A 16,403-nucleotide genomic window follows, 5' to 3' on the forward strand; every position below is an offset into this window, starting at 1 on the left:
CACACACACACACACACACACACACACACACACACACACACACACATATATATGTGCCATCCAACTGACTCCAGCGAGATAGGGTCGGCGGCCAAGGAAGGGTGTTGAGGGCAGCTCATGTCTGATAGATTAGCCAGGGTCTATATCCTTGCCACGGAGTTTCGATTTTTGATGGCGGAGGCTGCCACCCCGTAATGAAGTCTTTGAACAGTGACTTAGCACCAAGGACAGGTGGGGAGTAGAGCTCGTCCACCACTCATACTAATAACACCCAGTCAAATATCAGGACAGCACAGGCGGGTTTCTACTGGACATACTGCTTTGTGAGATCATGAAATCACCTCATTCTGCTGCTTCTAAACCACTTGTAAGAAACATAATAGAAAACCACATCACTGGTTTGTATCTAATCACATTCTGCAACAAAACTCTCCTGAAAACAATGTGCAAACATGTGTTTTCTCCTACTTAGCTCTGTTTGTTTAACAAAGGGAGCTGTTAATAAGTTTTGATTTGTGTTCACTGAGCTGATTGGACTGTTGTTTGTCCACTAACAGAAGTGTTAATGCTCTGGAGCGCCCATTCAAAAGTAGACAAAGAAATAACTAAATTAACTCCACAGCTGGTGGGAATTAATACACAAATAAAGCAATAAACATTTTTACACTGAAGTACACTGAAAGGTTTGCAGTGACCCAGCAAAATGTTGTTTACAAAATCTAGATAAGACTCACGGATGGAAATGTTAAACATGCGTTCATCCACATTACTAAGGCAGGATCTTCTCCTTGTCCTCCATAGGTGGTTTTCAGAATTTTGAAATTGGCGTATTGTGATCATAGACTGTATACAAAGATAGACAGTTTGTAGCTACTTATTAGATTAAAGACTCAAGATAAGTATTTTTGGGCAGCTGCCATGTCGTTATTTTGGAGTCAGAGGTTACCATATTTGATCAGGAGGGTGATGTCGTAAGCTATCAGCTAATATTAGCACAGATCCTGCTAATTGTTACTAAATAAGACTTCAAATTTTACCTTAGCAAAACTGAAATCCAAACTTTTTTGACAGTCTGTACCACACAGCATGGAATAATTTTAAATCAGATAATTGCTTTAAAAATCCTCCAAATTTAAGAAGCAGGATAATCCGTATTTGACCAAATCAAACAAGTAAGAGCAAGAAGAACAACAGAGGTAAAAAGTGGAACATCAGCATATGTGAATCTGCAGCCGAGACATCTGTCACTACCTTTTAACGACGCTGGTAAAGACAACATTAGTCTTGCTTGCGCGGCACTCCAACGAAGTGATTGCAAGCCAATAACATATGTCAGAGTGACTGATTTGAGTCACATCAGTATGCTTAAAAATGTTCTAACAGACACACACAGATTAAACAGCTGAGTTCAGTAATGGGAATATGGCGCATCACCTGTGATTTCCTGTAGAACACCACCATCTAGTGGAAAGGATGGGGAACTGTGACTTTGCTAAAAGGCTTTATCACTTGAGCTACATTTCCAATAGAGATACAATCCATTTGTAAAGCTGCAAGATGGTTTAGGTAAAGATTATCTCAGTGTTGCCCCTTGCATCATACACAATAATGCCACAATAATGCTGTAAAATAAATACTTACATTTTAAAACTGCCACTCTGTGTTTTAGAAAAGCACATGTTGTGAATTACCAGTCTTAGAATAATTAATGAAGTTGCTGCTGTTTGTGTCAGGTGTGTAAGTGAGTGCAACTCAGTGACTCTGAGGAAACACAGAGGAAAGAATCTAACAAACAGCTGGAAGCAAGAACGTTGTTAATGTTTTATCAAACAAGCAGAACATTAAGGAAATATCCTGTCTTTACCATTTAGGTGTTGATGCTAAAAAATGAAAAAAGCCTGATGTTCAGACTTTCCTTTGTGCCGACAAAAAAAAGGCTTTTTTCGTTATACTGCGTGTGTGTGTGTGTGTGTGTTTTCTTGCAGTGTGTTTGGCCACATCAGCTATAGGTCAGACTGGGAGCTGGTGAAAGTGGACTTTAGGCAGTCTTTTCCCCGTCAGTGCACTGAGTCTGATTATGACTCCTGGCAGTTCACAGATCAGAAGGTAATGCACACGGACTCACACAGAGATGCAGCACATTCACATGATTTAAGCTGTGTTATAGATTCTAGCTTTTTGAAGTTTCCAAGGGAAATTATCTATTTCTAAGGTCATGGCTCTCGAGCTGTGTTTGGTTGTATCAGATTGTACAAACATATAAGTGGCTACAGAGTGTGCACATGGATTTTATCACCCTTAGGAGGAAAAGTGCGTTATGGGCCAGGAGCGGACGTTCAGGAAGAGGAAGGACACTGCATTCTGCATAAAAGGAAAAAGCTACACATCAGCTCTGACCAACAAACCCTGCCAGTGTACTGAGAAAGACTACAACTGGTAAATATGCACTGAACTGGTTTCAGATTACATCATATTTCCTCTATTATTGTATCTGAAAGTAGAATGCGGAAACAAAAGCAAATGTATTGTTTATAAATGCAAATAAAGGACACTGTGCACACTACAGGGTGGGCCATTTATATGGAAAACACCATAATAACATGGGAATGGTTGGTGATATTAAAGTCCTGTTTGTGGCACATTAGTATATGTGAGGTGGCAAACTCCTCAAGATGGGTGGTGACCATGGCCGTTTAGAAGTCGGCCATCTTGGATACAACTTTTGTTTTTTCAATAGGAAGAGGGCCATGTGACACATCAAACTTATTGGTAATGTCACAAGAAAAACAATGGTGTGCTTGGTTTCAACGTAACTTTATTCTTTCATGAGTTACTTACAAGTTTCTGACCACTTATAAAATGTGTTCAATGTGCTGCATTGTGTTAGATTGTCAATGCAACCTTCTTCTCCCACTTTTCACACACTGATAGCAACACCACAGGAGAAATGCCAGCACAGGCATCCAGTATCCGTAGTTTCAGGTGCTTCACATCTCGTATCTTCACACCATAGACAATTGCCTTCAGATGGCGCCAAAGATAAAAGTCTAAGGGGGTCAGATCGGGAGACCTTCGGGCCACCACGACCAATCCACTTTCCAGGAAACTGTTCATCTAGGAATGCTCGGACCTGGCACCCATAATGTGGTGGAGCACCATCTTGCTGGAAAAACTCAGGGAACGTGCCAGCTTCAGTGCACAAAGAGGGAAACACATCATCATGTAGCAATTTCAAATATCCAGTGGCCTTGAGGTTTCCATTGATGAAGAATGGACCCACTATCGTTGTACCCCATATACCACACCAAACCATCACTTTTGTTGGTCCAACAGTCTTGGAGGGATCCATCCAATGTGTGTTAGTGTCAGACCAATAGCGGTGGTTTTGTTTGTTAACTTCACCATTCACATAAAAGTTTGCCTCATCTCTGAACAAAATCTTCTGCATGAACTGAGGGTCCTGTTCCAGTTTTTGTTTTGCCCATTCTGCAAATTCTGTGCGCCGATCTGGGTCATCCTCGTTGAGATGCTGCAGTAGCTGGATTTTGTAAGAGTGCCGTTTGTGAGAAGCTAATATCCGCCGAAGGGATGTTCAACTAATGCCACTCTCCAGTGAGATGCGGAGAGTGCTACGCTGTGGGCTCTTGCTGAATGAAGCTAGGACAGCCACTGATGTTTCTTCATTAGTAACAGTTTGCTTGCGTCCACATTTTGGCAAAAATCACGAAACTTAGCAAGCAGTTTGCTGACTGTAGCATGGGAGATGGGTGGTCCCGTAGGGTGTCTTGCATTGAAATCTGCTGCAATGACCCGGTTACTGCGTTCACCAGATATCAACACAATTTCGATCCGCTCCTCACGTGTTAACCTCTTCGACATGTCAATGACTGTGAACAAAGAGAAACTTGTAAATAACTCATGAAAGAATAAAGTTACGTGGAAACCAAGCACACCATTGTTTTTCTTGTGACATTACCAATAAGTTTGATGTGTCACATGGCCTATTGAAAAAACAAAAGTTGTATCCAAGATGGCCGACTTCTAAATGGCCACCATGGTCACCACCCACCTCGAGGAGTTTGCCCCTTCACATATACTAATGTGCCACAAACAGGACTTTAATATCACCAACCATTCCCATGTTATTACGGTGTATCCATATAAATGGCCCACCCTGTACTTCATGCTGTGTTATCTTTGAGGCCTTTACTTTTTCAAGTATTTGCTCAGACCAGCATAACTTTCTTGCTTAGTGAACAGTTATTAATTTTTATGATGCTGAAATGTCTTTGTAGTGATTATGGATTCGAGCAATCACACATGGAAACTGACCGCTGCATTGCTGACTTCTGGTATGATCCAGATTCACCACCTGAAGACTGCCACCTAGGACAGACCTACATGTCCAGCACTGGGTCTGTTCTTGTTGATTTTACGTTTTCTCCAACCCAGCTCCAGCTCTGTCTCAAGTTCACACCTACCAGCATTGTTATTCACTCTCTAATCTTGCTTTCAGTAAGAGTGCACGCCTGACTTCACACTCTGTCCTCTGCTGTGTTTCAGCTACAGGAAGATGATATCTAACTCATGTGAAGGGGAGCCAAACAAGCAGCAGAGCTCTAAAAAGCACAGCTGCCCCCTGCTCGCGCCTAAAGGATTACGAGTTGGCATAAAAGGGCAGATGCTGGCTGTGGCACCTGGGGATGACATCACATTCACTGTCCACCAGGAGCAGGTAGGACAAAAGTTGTTTTCTTTTTACTTTTTCCTCATTTATTCAGTTTCAGTTTGTTGAACATTATCTTTCTTTAACAGGGTGACACCAGCAGCACCAAGTATCAGGTGGATCTTGGTGATGGGGTACGGACAATTTACCAGAACCTGACTGTGACTGATGAACCCATCCAGCACCGTTATGAAAATCCAGGCATTTACAAGGTCAAAGTGAAGGCTGAGAATATGGCTGGACACGATGAGGCTACCATGTACATCCAGGTCACAGGTTGGGTTTCCTGGTGAACTTCCTTGTCTTTTAATTAGACAGCCTCTAAAATGTATTTTCTTTCTTGGAGGTGGAGTTTTTGCTGATGTCTCATCACTGAAGCTCACACTGCCTGTCACAAACACCTATACTCATTTGTCCTGAATTTCTATTAATACCTAGCAGGGAAAAAAACGTGATGAAATCATCTTTTGCCAGTTGGTTCGCTCCTCTCAGATCTGTCTAGCTTTGCCAAATATGGTGGAGACCGTTCTGAATCTCACTTCATTTTTCACTTCTTATTTGTCAGTTAGAAATGTTCTAATTCTACTGACACGAACTTTAATATTTAACATGGTAGCTGAGGCCTGTAGAGTCTGACCCTTTCTTATTATTTTAATAGAATTTCATTTCTTGTAGCCCCACTACAGGAAGTACACCTAGAAGTGGTTCCCATTGCTGGGAGAAACCATGAGGTCAATCTCACTGCTACTGTCCTTCCCAGTGAGGCCAACCTGACTGTCTTTTACTGGTGGATAGGAGACAGCATGCAGGTAAAGGAAAAACTTCAATTGTCATTCATTTATAAATTCATTTCTAACTGTAAAATCTGTGGAATTCCATTAAAATTGCGTTAGTTCAGCTAAGTAACTAAGGATTGAATACAGAGTGGTGTACAAACAAACGTGAAAAGTGGTGATTAAGAGGAAGAAACAGTGTGTCATGAGAAGCACTCCCCAGCACTTTAGGCCTGATGCTGGAAACTAAACTAAAACTTCATCAAAAAAAGAAATCTCTAAGACTGATCTAAACTGAGAGCTGGTTCCATAGAAGAGGGACCTGCAAGCTGAAGGCTCTGCCTCCCATTCTACGTTTAAATACCGTAGCAACAACAAAAAACCCAACAAACAATAATAAATAATAGCAGCAGCAGACTACATGGTGCCTAAGCCAAGTTGCTGTATAATGAGCCCAAAGAATCACCTAATTGTCAACTGGGTTGGTATGACAATTGGTATGAGGTGTTTGTGCTGAAATGTTTGGTTTTTATGTATTATGCATTATGGCCAAACATATGCACTTTAGTCACATATGTCCAAAAAACACAGTTGCTGAAGTGTTGTAGTTTGTTCAGATAAAATTTTGCAAAGATAATGAGTGCTGCTGTGTTCTTTCTAGAAAGAGGCTTTCTCCTGGGAACCCTTCCAGACACACTGTACTTGTTCAGTCTTTTTCTAAATCTTGAATTTAACATGGTAGCTGAGGCCTGTAGAGTCTGAGATGTAGTTCTTGGATTGTTTTTTTGCTTGGTTGGTTGTTTTGGTGGTTTTTGCACTTTCTCTGAGCATTGCACTGTAACCTTGGGGTGAATTTCCCAAGATCTCTACTACTAGCAAGAATGTCTTGAATTTATTCCACTTCTTCCTCCAGACCAGAAAACTGCCAAAAAAATCTGACTTTGTGGCTGTGGTTGGGTTCCCGAATTAAATTAATGACGTGCATTTAATTAGCAGCCCCCCGTGGCTACTTATCTTTTTAATTCCCAAGGAACTAGTAAGGGTGTACTTAAATTTGACACTCTGATTGTGCATTTTGGATAAGGTTTTGTTCAATAAACAATGACACAGCATTATAGGAAATGTTTTGTACTTTGCCTGAAGTTTTATTTATTTAATTTTAAGACCTGGTAAAGAACAGATGATTTTTATTATGTTCTGATATGTATAAACTTTTCAGTTTCTTTTTACAGTGACAAAGAGACCAAAATTTGTGTAGCTGCTAAGTATTAACTAGTTACATTGTGCACTGCCTTCTTGCTATTGGTTGCTGGACCCAGAGTACAATATGGGGGGTTTCTTGTTAGGGTTCCTCGCTTGGAACAATTGCAATACCAATTTTAATTTAAGCTATGAGCAAATTTGTGGCCCAGTGACTATAGCAATTAATTAAAATAGTCTCAAAATTTATTATGCACAGCAGGTTTCATATTGCATAGGTTTATTAAATAAACCCAAAAATGTTCTGAATATTTCTGACCTCCAGACCTCCATTTTTTTGTTTTTCCAGATGTTCCACATGTTTTTATCACTAATACTGTGAATTTTTCCTGCAGCCCATCCTGACGCTGCAGAACAACCTTCTGACTCGTTTCCCAGGAACAGGCAAAGTCTCAGTCACGGTACAGGCCACAAATAGCCGATCCATGGTGCAGGACACAAGAACTGTCCGAGTTTACGGTAACGTATGTTTGTATGTGCTAAGAGGTGAAGAGAAAGAGGTTATTATATCAAAGGTTCTGAGAAAGTTACATTTGTCTGTTGGCCAAAATAGAATTACAATATTCATTTTAATTCAATTCTTCAATTCAATTTTATTTATACAGCGGCAAATCACAACAACAGTCATTTCAAGGCACTATTGTCAGAAAAACCCAACCCCATATGACCCCCTACGAGCAAGCTCAGGGTGGGGCGGTTATCTGCCACGATTGGTTGGGGAGAGAGAAGGAGGACAGGATCAAAGACATGTTGTGGAAGTGAGCCAGAGATTACAGTATTTTTTTCGAGTGGTTAAACACATTTCTCGAAACTATGCCTCGTATTCTCAAAACAGTAAACACAAATCCATAACGTCTCACCCAATTTCCCAAACATCGTATTTTCAGGTCAAAATGAAGCTCTACACTCAAAACCATTCACTTGCTGAAAAAACAAATTTTGCCCACAGACATAACACACAAGGCCTCAAACACACACACTACAACATAGTCTTACACATTGGTGCAATAAATTAAAAACAATATTTCCAGAACTGGCAAGTCATATTGCTTGTGGTTCTTCCCCTCAAAAACCTTTTCACATGATGAAGACAAAAGACACAACCAATGCGTCTCCTTTTGGTCAGGTTAAAACCTGACTAACACAATAGAGTTACCCTGAACCACAGTTTAAGAGTGCACAAATGGCAGCATAAACTATCATGCTGTGATGTAACACAATACTTCATACAATATCAGAACTCACTTGTTGGTTTTTCACTCTTTCAGACTATCATTCAAAAGAACCAATGTATGCCAGTTTCATCTGGAATTGGTTCTTTCGGAGGATGTGGTCAATATGGAGAGGCTAATGGCATTTATCCCTCGAAAATTATGATCATCCTCAATCAATCTCCTCCTCGCAGGGGGATTACATTAGTGGCATCTTCCATGTTTACAAGCTCCCTCTCTTGCTCCTCTGACAATTTAACCAGCCTCCACCAGGTGGTCCCCTCTGTGTCCTACAAAAAAATAGAAGCACTCATTTACTGTAACTGTCAAATAACCTTTTTCAGGACAAAAATGGAAACATACTGAAACTCAAAAAACTTGAGTTCAGTAACTCAAAAGTTACTGAAGTTACTGTACAGAACAGTCTTACACCTACCTGTTTTCCTCCCTGAAGGTTCTGATGATGGAGGCAACAGTGAAGCGACTCAAATTTGGCTGTACTCGTTGCCCAGCCTCCCTCATAGTCATACCATAAACAAGGACACAGTCAACTAAAGTGGCTCGAAATTCATCCAAGACCGCTTGTCTCCTTGCCCTAGCTCTTCCCCTTCCTTGTCGCTGTTGTCCTAGACCTCCTTCTCCTCTGCCTCCTCCTCCTCCACCTCCTCTTCCCTGATGTCCTAGACCTCCTTCGCCTCCTCCTCCTCGACCTTTCAGACCCGGATGAGCTGACTTTGGCCCTCAAAGTTTCTGATTGGTGTGTGATACATTTTGACTCTTAGTGTTTCCACTAATTGAGTTCAAGCTGTGCTGACTTAAGTCAACATCATTGAATGCTAGTGCTTTCAAAATGACTACATGGCGTAAGCACTGAAAATCAAAGGGATTTGTGTGTACAGTTTTCCAATAACAGTTCACCAAATCTGACTCATGTATTAAAGCAGGGTATTTCCCTGCACTAAATTCCCCTGTGTTTATAGTTCAGGGGAATGGGTGTGCTTTTTGAAAAATAGCATTATGGTTTTGAAATTTGAGTTCAAAAGATAGTGTTTAAGCAATCGAGAAAAACTGTAATAACAAGTATGTTTCAGTGCAGAGAGGTCATTCATTCTTGCTAACATAAACAATGCTGTTAGCTTAAATTTAATGCACATGTTCATTCTTTCTTTTGAATAAGGTAGTTAAGAAAAATCTGAAAAAAAATTGAATTCAGATCTTTGTCCTACTGTAGGCTTTTTCTCATAGCTTTCAACCACATCTCGGCTTCTACTGTTGAGAGTGAGCTTTCAACATTCTTAAATTTTTCAGTCAGAGTTCGGATAGTAAAGTCAAAACTTAAAAGCTATTCCTGGTCTAAGAGTCACTGAGACAAACAGAGACAAATTTGCTGCCTGTTATTGTAGGGTCTGCCTTACAATATAAAACGCCTTGAGGTGACTGTTGTTGAGATTTGGCGCTGTACAAATAAAATTGAATTGACATTTTTCCATCTTTGGAAAATATTGTATGATCTCATGATTTTATTGCTGGTGTATCAGAGTTAGCAAGTTAGAATTCATTTGACAAAGAGATGTGCTTGTTTTATTTATAAGCAAGCTTTAATATTTGAAGATAGAGGGAGTTTATTTTAGTTTAACTCGGATTTTTTTACTGTCTGAACTCAAGTACATTTTAACTAGCTTTTTGCTTTGGTTTCATTATGTTGCTCAAATTATTTTGTGATTTTTGTACACAGTTTTATACATATTTGAAATGCTGCTTCTCAACAAGCTACACTACTTCTATTAGTTCATGCAAAAAAATACACATATGGATAGGCAGACTGATTTCTTTACCACATATGTTCCCACCAAGGTGTTACACATCAGTCCAAACAGCGTAATGTGTAGGTATTTGCAATTTCTTTTTAATTTTATTTATTTGCTAAAATAATATTTTAGGTTTTATTTGATCAATTTAAATCATAGCCATGATGCTTGTTGACTGCTCCTGCAGATAACTTCCAAGTCATCCCTCTGAGCTTCAGCAGAAACCTAGACAGATTCAATCCAAATATCCCAGAGTGGAGAGATGACATTGGCCAGGTGGTCACCAAAATACTGGCTAAGGTAGGTCTTTAAAGAGAATGGATGGTAGTGTCACGTAACCTAACTTCTTGTCTTTTCATAGCGCACAGTCCAGTCTAATGTCTGGTACTCCTATAAAAATACAAAACGTATTACTGTTAGATAATGATAGTCCATGTTATAATCACATAATAATAATATAATCATAGTTAGCATGCTAACCTTTGCTGATTAACACTAAACACTGTAGGATATGAATTATACAGTTATTGGATTAGTGCAGATTTAAGACATGACTGGCATTTTCATCTTGTGGCCCCAGATTACAGGTGTACCTCAGAATTCCCTAGTTACTGTGGTCAAACCAGGTCTCCCCACCTCTGCCAACCTGTATGTTCTCCCACTGGACACCAAACCAGCCAAGAGAAGCTTGTTTGTAGATAAGGTATGTGATCACTGATAATAAACATATCCAATGCCTGAACACGGGTGGTGGCATGTTTTACTCTGTGGAGACACAGACTAGCAAGTTTGTTTTTTATAAGTAACATCAGTTACATTTAATACACTTAATCTCATCTTTAGCATATTCCAGCCATCATTCAGGTCTTCAACGACAACAACGTCAGCTTTGTGATACGAGGAGGCCTACAGGTGCTCGTGATGCTAGCTGACCCAAATGCAGGTATATTTTGGTACATGTATTTTGCACTTCAGTACATATTAAGTGAAGTTTGTAAATGTATACAGTATTTTAAATGATAATTGCATTCTATTGGTTTATTTCCAAGAACTAGGTTATATTACTAAAGACTCAACAGTTACAGAGGCAGAGAATGGTGCGTTGATAAATAATATACCTGCTTTCTCTATAAATGCAATTAGCATCACCAGCTTAGTCTTTGGTTTGACTCCTGGGCCTTTCTTTTTCCTGCATCCGGGTCTGTTGGTGTTGTGCTCTGCTGTGTTTTCACCTTTTGTCCTTTGATTGTAGAAATGTGATGCATTCTTTACTGTGTGCTCATCAATCCAGGCTACCATGGAGCAGCTGGAAGTGCCGGTGTTTGGACTCTAGCTGTCATTTTCCTCATTGGTCTTATTGCTACTGGCGCCTTTATCCTCTATAAGTTCAAAAGGTGAGTCATGTATTTTACAGTGCTGTCACCTTAACGACGTAGGCACAAAAAAACCTGACAAAGAATGGAAATCAAACGTTGAAAGAAAAACTCATGAGGTGAGCTCTAAAGTCAGTAGTTTTGTACAGTAACATAATATTTGTAATATTGCCTCTGTGCACCACTGCAGTGGATTGTAAATGAAACAATTAAGATGTAATTGAAATGCAGACTTTCAGCTTCACAAGCTAGGTGAGGGCTATTCTTTCATTATTCCATGATAAATTAAGCAGAATGCAGAGAGACCCACTTACAAGCAGTAACTGAAGGCAGCTGAACTAAAGTCTAAGTGGAGTATCTCAAGAGATACACCACACAGCATCTGGTGAAATCATCCTGGATTTTCTAAGCCTCTGAAAATGAAGGACTGTGTCTAAATATGGCTTTAACTCCTACACAATAAATGTAATACTTCTGTTAAACGTCCTCAATTAAAGCTGAAAATCTGAATTTTAATTGTAACCTGACTATTTAAAATCCATTGTGGGTAGTGTGGAAATCCATCAAATGTTCAGGTTCCATACCAAAGTAAGTGACACAAATTGAAACATCCCTTAAGTTTCAAGGGATGAAATGCAGACTTTCAGCTTCACAAGCTAGGTGAAGTTGAAAGTCTGCATTACAATATTGAAATTTTGTAATGATGTGCATGAACTAAAATGTATCCATCTGTCCAGTATCTTTAGCTACCACCAGCTATTTTAATAAAAATATCAAATTCCCTGATGGTTGCATACACCTCATGATGTTTGAAATCATACAACCCTAAACAGTTGAATGCAAATTCACATTGTGCATGCTTCTTGTCATATCAGTAACCCACCAGCAGCACCTCCTTGTGTCTCTAACACAAATATCCACAAAAAGTCACTTAAAGAACGCAATGGAAGACTATACAGCCCCATCTTACAAAAACAACAAATCCCACAGTCCTTGGCTTAGGCCTGAGGATGCATATCCCCCATTGTTTTTCAGGAAGCTTCCATGCACCCACAACTACGCCCAGATGCACAGTGTAAAGGAGCAGGAGATGATCAGCCCTGTCAATCACAGTGAGGACACCCAGCAAATCATCCAGGGTGAGGAGTACATCGATGACGACCTGGACTCACAGACTCTAGGTAACGCAGGAGGTAGCCCCGCCTTCCGTTCCCTAATAAGGACTACTACTAACCACTGCTACTAAACCCAAGCCACTAACACCAGCAGCTAACACACACCAAGGTACTGAAGGACTTCCCCCTTTTTGTTATTTTTACTGCCATTGCAGTTCTTTGAGGTTTATTATCGTTGCTTCTAAAGTAGTCACATAGCATTTCATGGCCATCAACAAGCACAGCTAATCATATTGCATGACATTCAGTAATTTTTGCACTACATAATGCCTAAGGAATCTGAAATGTTAGTGTTACTGAGTTATACTTGTACACTTGCCAAAATTCTTTTAATTTTATCATACATGACCTGATGTCTCTATATAATAATTTCTATAAATTTTATGACAAGGTTTTTCATAAAATACAGTGCAACAACAAAACAATATGGTTATGGCTATGGTTATGATGGTAATGAATTGATTTGTGATCATAGATATAGTGGATTGTTAATGGCGGTCACCATTAAAGTAATCATTTTTCTTTCCTGACAATAATAAGTTCATTCTTTGTATATTTACATATTAAACTATCTTTGTCACGACTATCATTGTGACAAAAGTAAATCATTCTTAATTTTAAAGCCTGATTGTGTTCTATAAGATTAGAATTTTTTTTTTTTTTTACCTCTGTTTCATGTAATAAAGCAAATTGTATAAAAATCCCTGTCAGCATGTAGATCCTGTGAGGGTTTGGTCTACTAGGAGTGCTTAAGAAAGACACTGAGATTAGCAAATTGCAACTGGCCAACTTGGTCCTGTGACTTCTATTTAACAATATAAAGAAATATATATAGGAATTTTACTGATTAGAGCATGTGGAACAACTAATGATTTTTGAAGGAAAAACTTAAACGTAATTTGTGTTTTTATACCCAATTTTGAGCCAGCACGCTGGAATTCTTAATGAAGTCCAGAATTATTCAAACAATTAATCAACCATAGAATTAAATCAAGTTTACTATCCAAGAAGGCAAATTAATTATTACATTGTAATTATATAATTATGTGCTTTACTATTTTTTCTGCTTTTTTGTGAAATGGTGCATTTTGGAAGTTTTGGTGTTATGCGTGAGCCAGAACTGTATGTCACAGGACACCGTCTAATACTATACATTGCTTTATGTCATATATAACACTTTTACATAACTGTAAGTGGGCTTACATATGTGTTTTATGTATATTTTATATGTCTCTTTAGCATCTCTCATATTCTTTTTTATCTCTTTTTTACCAGGCACTCATTCGGGTGTGGTCCTAAACATGAACTGCAGAGAGCTACACAGTTAGCAGACCAGCTGATGGCCACCATGGCAATGCTGAAGAGCTAGTTGAGGCGAGCCGAGCTGGCTAATGAGCACAGGGACTCCACTCTGCCTTTTTCCTTCTCTCGTCTTTAGATTTTCCCTCTCCTCCTCCTCTGTCAGGTCACTTCACTCTTCCATGGACTCTTCCACTCTCCTGCTTCTGGGTATTGTGTTAATTATTTTGGGGAAGTGGCTGACCATGGTGTTGGGACTCTATTCAGTAATCACCCCTTTTTTTGTGCCAGCCCTGGAGACCCTGGACACAAGGGCCAGTTGCTCAGTTTGAAGGCTCATCTGTACACTGTCTGTCTGATAACACAGGTACAATCGGCAAGCATGTCTCACAAGACTGGTTTCCACTGATACTGAAAGTCAGAGAGATAGTTGAAACCACCAGAGACTAGTGTGCTAAAATGATTTGTGAGCACTAAACGTAGTTTGCATTGTTCCCCTCGATTATTGTTGCACCCCCCCCCCACACACACACACACAGTTATCATTCTGCTCCTCTCGTCAATGGCAATAATAATCTCAATGGAATGTAGGATGTGATATAAACCCTTGTGAATTTGCATGTGATGGGTGTACACATGCAAACACAAGAGGGCAGTGTTGCACTTTTTGAAATCTCCACTGACAAGTACTCTTACAGCTCAGCTTCTTTGGAATATACTGTATGTACACACAGCTTTGTTTATTTAACAAAAAGAAAAAGAAAAAAAACATTCATCTCCAAGTGTTCCTGTTTAAAAGTAACAAAATTTACAGATGTGTGGTCTGTGATGTTTCTGATCAGTTTCACCTTTGTCTGTCCCATGGTGCCTGAAACAGCAGACGCAGATCTGCTCAGTGACATTCCCTGTTATTTAGTTATTTCTGGAAACAGTACAGCCCTTTCTCCTTGTCCTCATCCCCGTCCTAACACTTTCTGGGTCAGAGCAGACCCCCTGGAGACAAAGGTTGCCGTCATTGGAGGGAAGCTGTAGTTGATATATTTTATTGTATCAGCCTATATTAGGCAAAGCTTGTGGTGGAATCACGTCTCCTTAAAAGTTTGGTTCATTTTAAATGTGTAAATATGATCGGTGATTTACGCTTTGTAAATATCCCTTTGTGTGTGTGTTTTACACTAATACCAAAATACATCACTTTTTTTACCCCTCTTTTTCTGGAGTTTCCTGCCACAGAGTTTCCCAGGTTTGAACAACATCTCACTGTTTCCACTTTCCTCAGCATCATTGCCTGCTTTACATTTTTGGGTATTTTCATTATAATGTCATGAGTAGGAATATTTCACTGTCTTTATTGTTAACTGGAAAAAAATTTCTTGTCTTATGAAGATGCTCACAGTTACACAGTGACAGCAATGTAGATGGATATTTTTGATATACTGTCAGTTTTTCTTTTCCAGCCCATGTAAAACACAAATGAGTGTTTCTGTTACCTTTTGACAGTCATTTTATGTTTTTTTAATTGAACTAATGTGAGCAGTTGCTGTCACAATGCACCAGACAGCAGCTGAACAAGTCTACAGATGTGTCAAGAGGTCTTGTCACCACCCTTTGGTCCATCTTGTATTCGATGCAGCAGATCGTGTTCACTCCTCCTGGTTTGATTCATCTTTTGTACATATTCTGCTCATATTTTTGTTTAGTTTTCTAGTGATGTGTCATCTTTGTATCAATGTCCCCTTAAACACAGGGGAAAATGGGAGTTATGATGTTCCAGTGTAGTAGTCAAGGAGTTTCACATATGGTACACAGCATATGTGAAACAGCAGTGTAATTATAACCACGACTCTATCCTTTCATTTTTCTCTGTTCTGTTCGATCTTTTGGTTTTGCAATTAAAATCAACTGTGTTCTTTTCAGGAAGCATAGTGCACTCAACCTGCATCATGGAATAAATCACTCCCATAACGTGTATGTCTCTTTAATTTGTATAATATTATCCAGTACAACTGTTGTCACAGTGTTTTGCTAACTAAAAGTCAATCATTGTTTTTTCTTGTTGTGAAAAAGGCTGCAGACTGAGGTAGACTTTATTATTTAAAAGGAAGATCCTCTGAAGGTTAGTACAGGATAAACAGGTTAGTACTGATGGCTACTAAGTAAAGAGCAGTGTATGACTGCTGCACAGTGGCCATCTGGTAAAAAGTTACTATAAGGTGTATACTGCCAATGTAGAGGATGGAAATCAGCCTGGACCGCTCGAGCATCACACAAAATACAATGAGGTGACCAAGTTCATGCAATCAAAGTCAGTTAAGATAATGTTGAGCTTCTACCTCCTCTGCCTGGTCAGACTGCTCCCAGAGGTACTTGGGACCTTGACCTTGGGAGTTTGAGGTGGAAGCAAGGCCTGGGTAAAAGCTTTAGAGCTTGAATGCCAGCCAGATAACTGCCGATTCACCTGCCACAAAGCAAGCCCTGTATTGTGCCTATGACAGATTTTACGTGGTTAAGGACATTATACTGATTATTTGAAGAGTTTCAGGTGGATTTTCATCTGAGTGCTTGCAAAGAATGAAATGGTCAAAGGAAATTTGGATCTTGCCGCTCCAATGTAAAATCGTTGGAAAACGACGTGTGCATGCCTCTAAGTGGAACAGATTTTGGATTATAATGTCAACGCTACAGTGTCAGAGTTTTAATTTTGTGAATAACTTCATAATCTTTGCTCAAACAACTGCAAAACATGTTTGCACAACACGGGTATGTTGAATTCTATAA

General features: G+C 39.5%; 1 protein-coding gene across 3 annotated transcripts in view; it reads left to right on the top strand.

Annotated features, from left to right (window-relative positions):
- The window catches only part of sorcs2 (sortilin-related VPS10 domain containing receptor 2), a 368,020-nt gene extending 353,630 nt beyond the window's left edge, over positions 1–14,390 (top strand). The window contains exons 15-28 of one of the 3 annotated variants that reach the window (XM_005741860.1): positions 1,986–2,106; positions 2,303–2,436; positions 4,296–4,415; positions 4,564–4,735; positions 4,816–5,002; positions 5,402–5,535; positions 7,095–7,218; positions 9,966–10,078; positions 10,359–10,481; positions 10,622–10,721; positions 10,828–10,875; positions 11,070–11,172; positions 12,142–12,332; positions 13,602–14,390. In XM_005741860.1, the coding sequence (XP_005741917.1) occupies positions 1,986–2,106; positions 2,303–2,436; positions 4,296–4,415; positions 4,564–4,735; positions 4,816–5,002; positions 5,402–5,535; positions 7,095–7,218; positions 9,966–10,078; positions 10,359–10,481; positions 10,622–10,721; positions 10,828–10,875; positions 11,070–11,172; positions 12,142–12,332; positions 13,602–13,654 (1,723 nt within the window). In that variant the 3' untranslated portion in view covers positions 13,655–14,390. Of the gene's footprint in view, positions 1–1,985; positions 2,107–2,302; positions 2,437–4,295; positions 4,416–4,563; positions 4,736–4,815; positions 5,003–5,401; positions 5,536–7,094; positions 7,219–9,965; positions 10,079–10,358; positions 10,482–10,621; positions 10,722–10,827; positions 10,876–11,069; positions 11,173–12,141; positions 12,436–13,601 lie in introns of all 3 variants that reach the window. The other 2 variants (XM_013913087.1, XM_013913088.1) reach the window with 2 other exon arrangements.
- The last annotated feature ends 2,013 nt before the right edge of the window (positions 14,391–16,403 follow it).

This window comes from Pundamilia nyererei, unplaced genomic scaffold (assembly GCF_000239375.1).
Source record: "Pundamilia nyererei isolate P.nyererei 1_Seehausen unplaced genomic scaffold, PunNye1.0 scaffold00114, whole genome shotgun sequence".
Lineage (NCBI taxonomy): Eukaryota > Metazoa > Chordata > Actinopteri > Cichliformes > Cichlidae > Pundamilia > Pundamilia nyererei.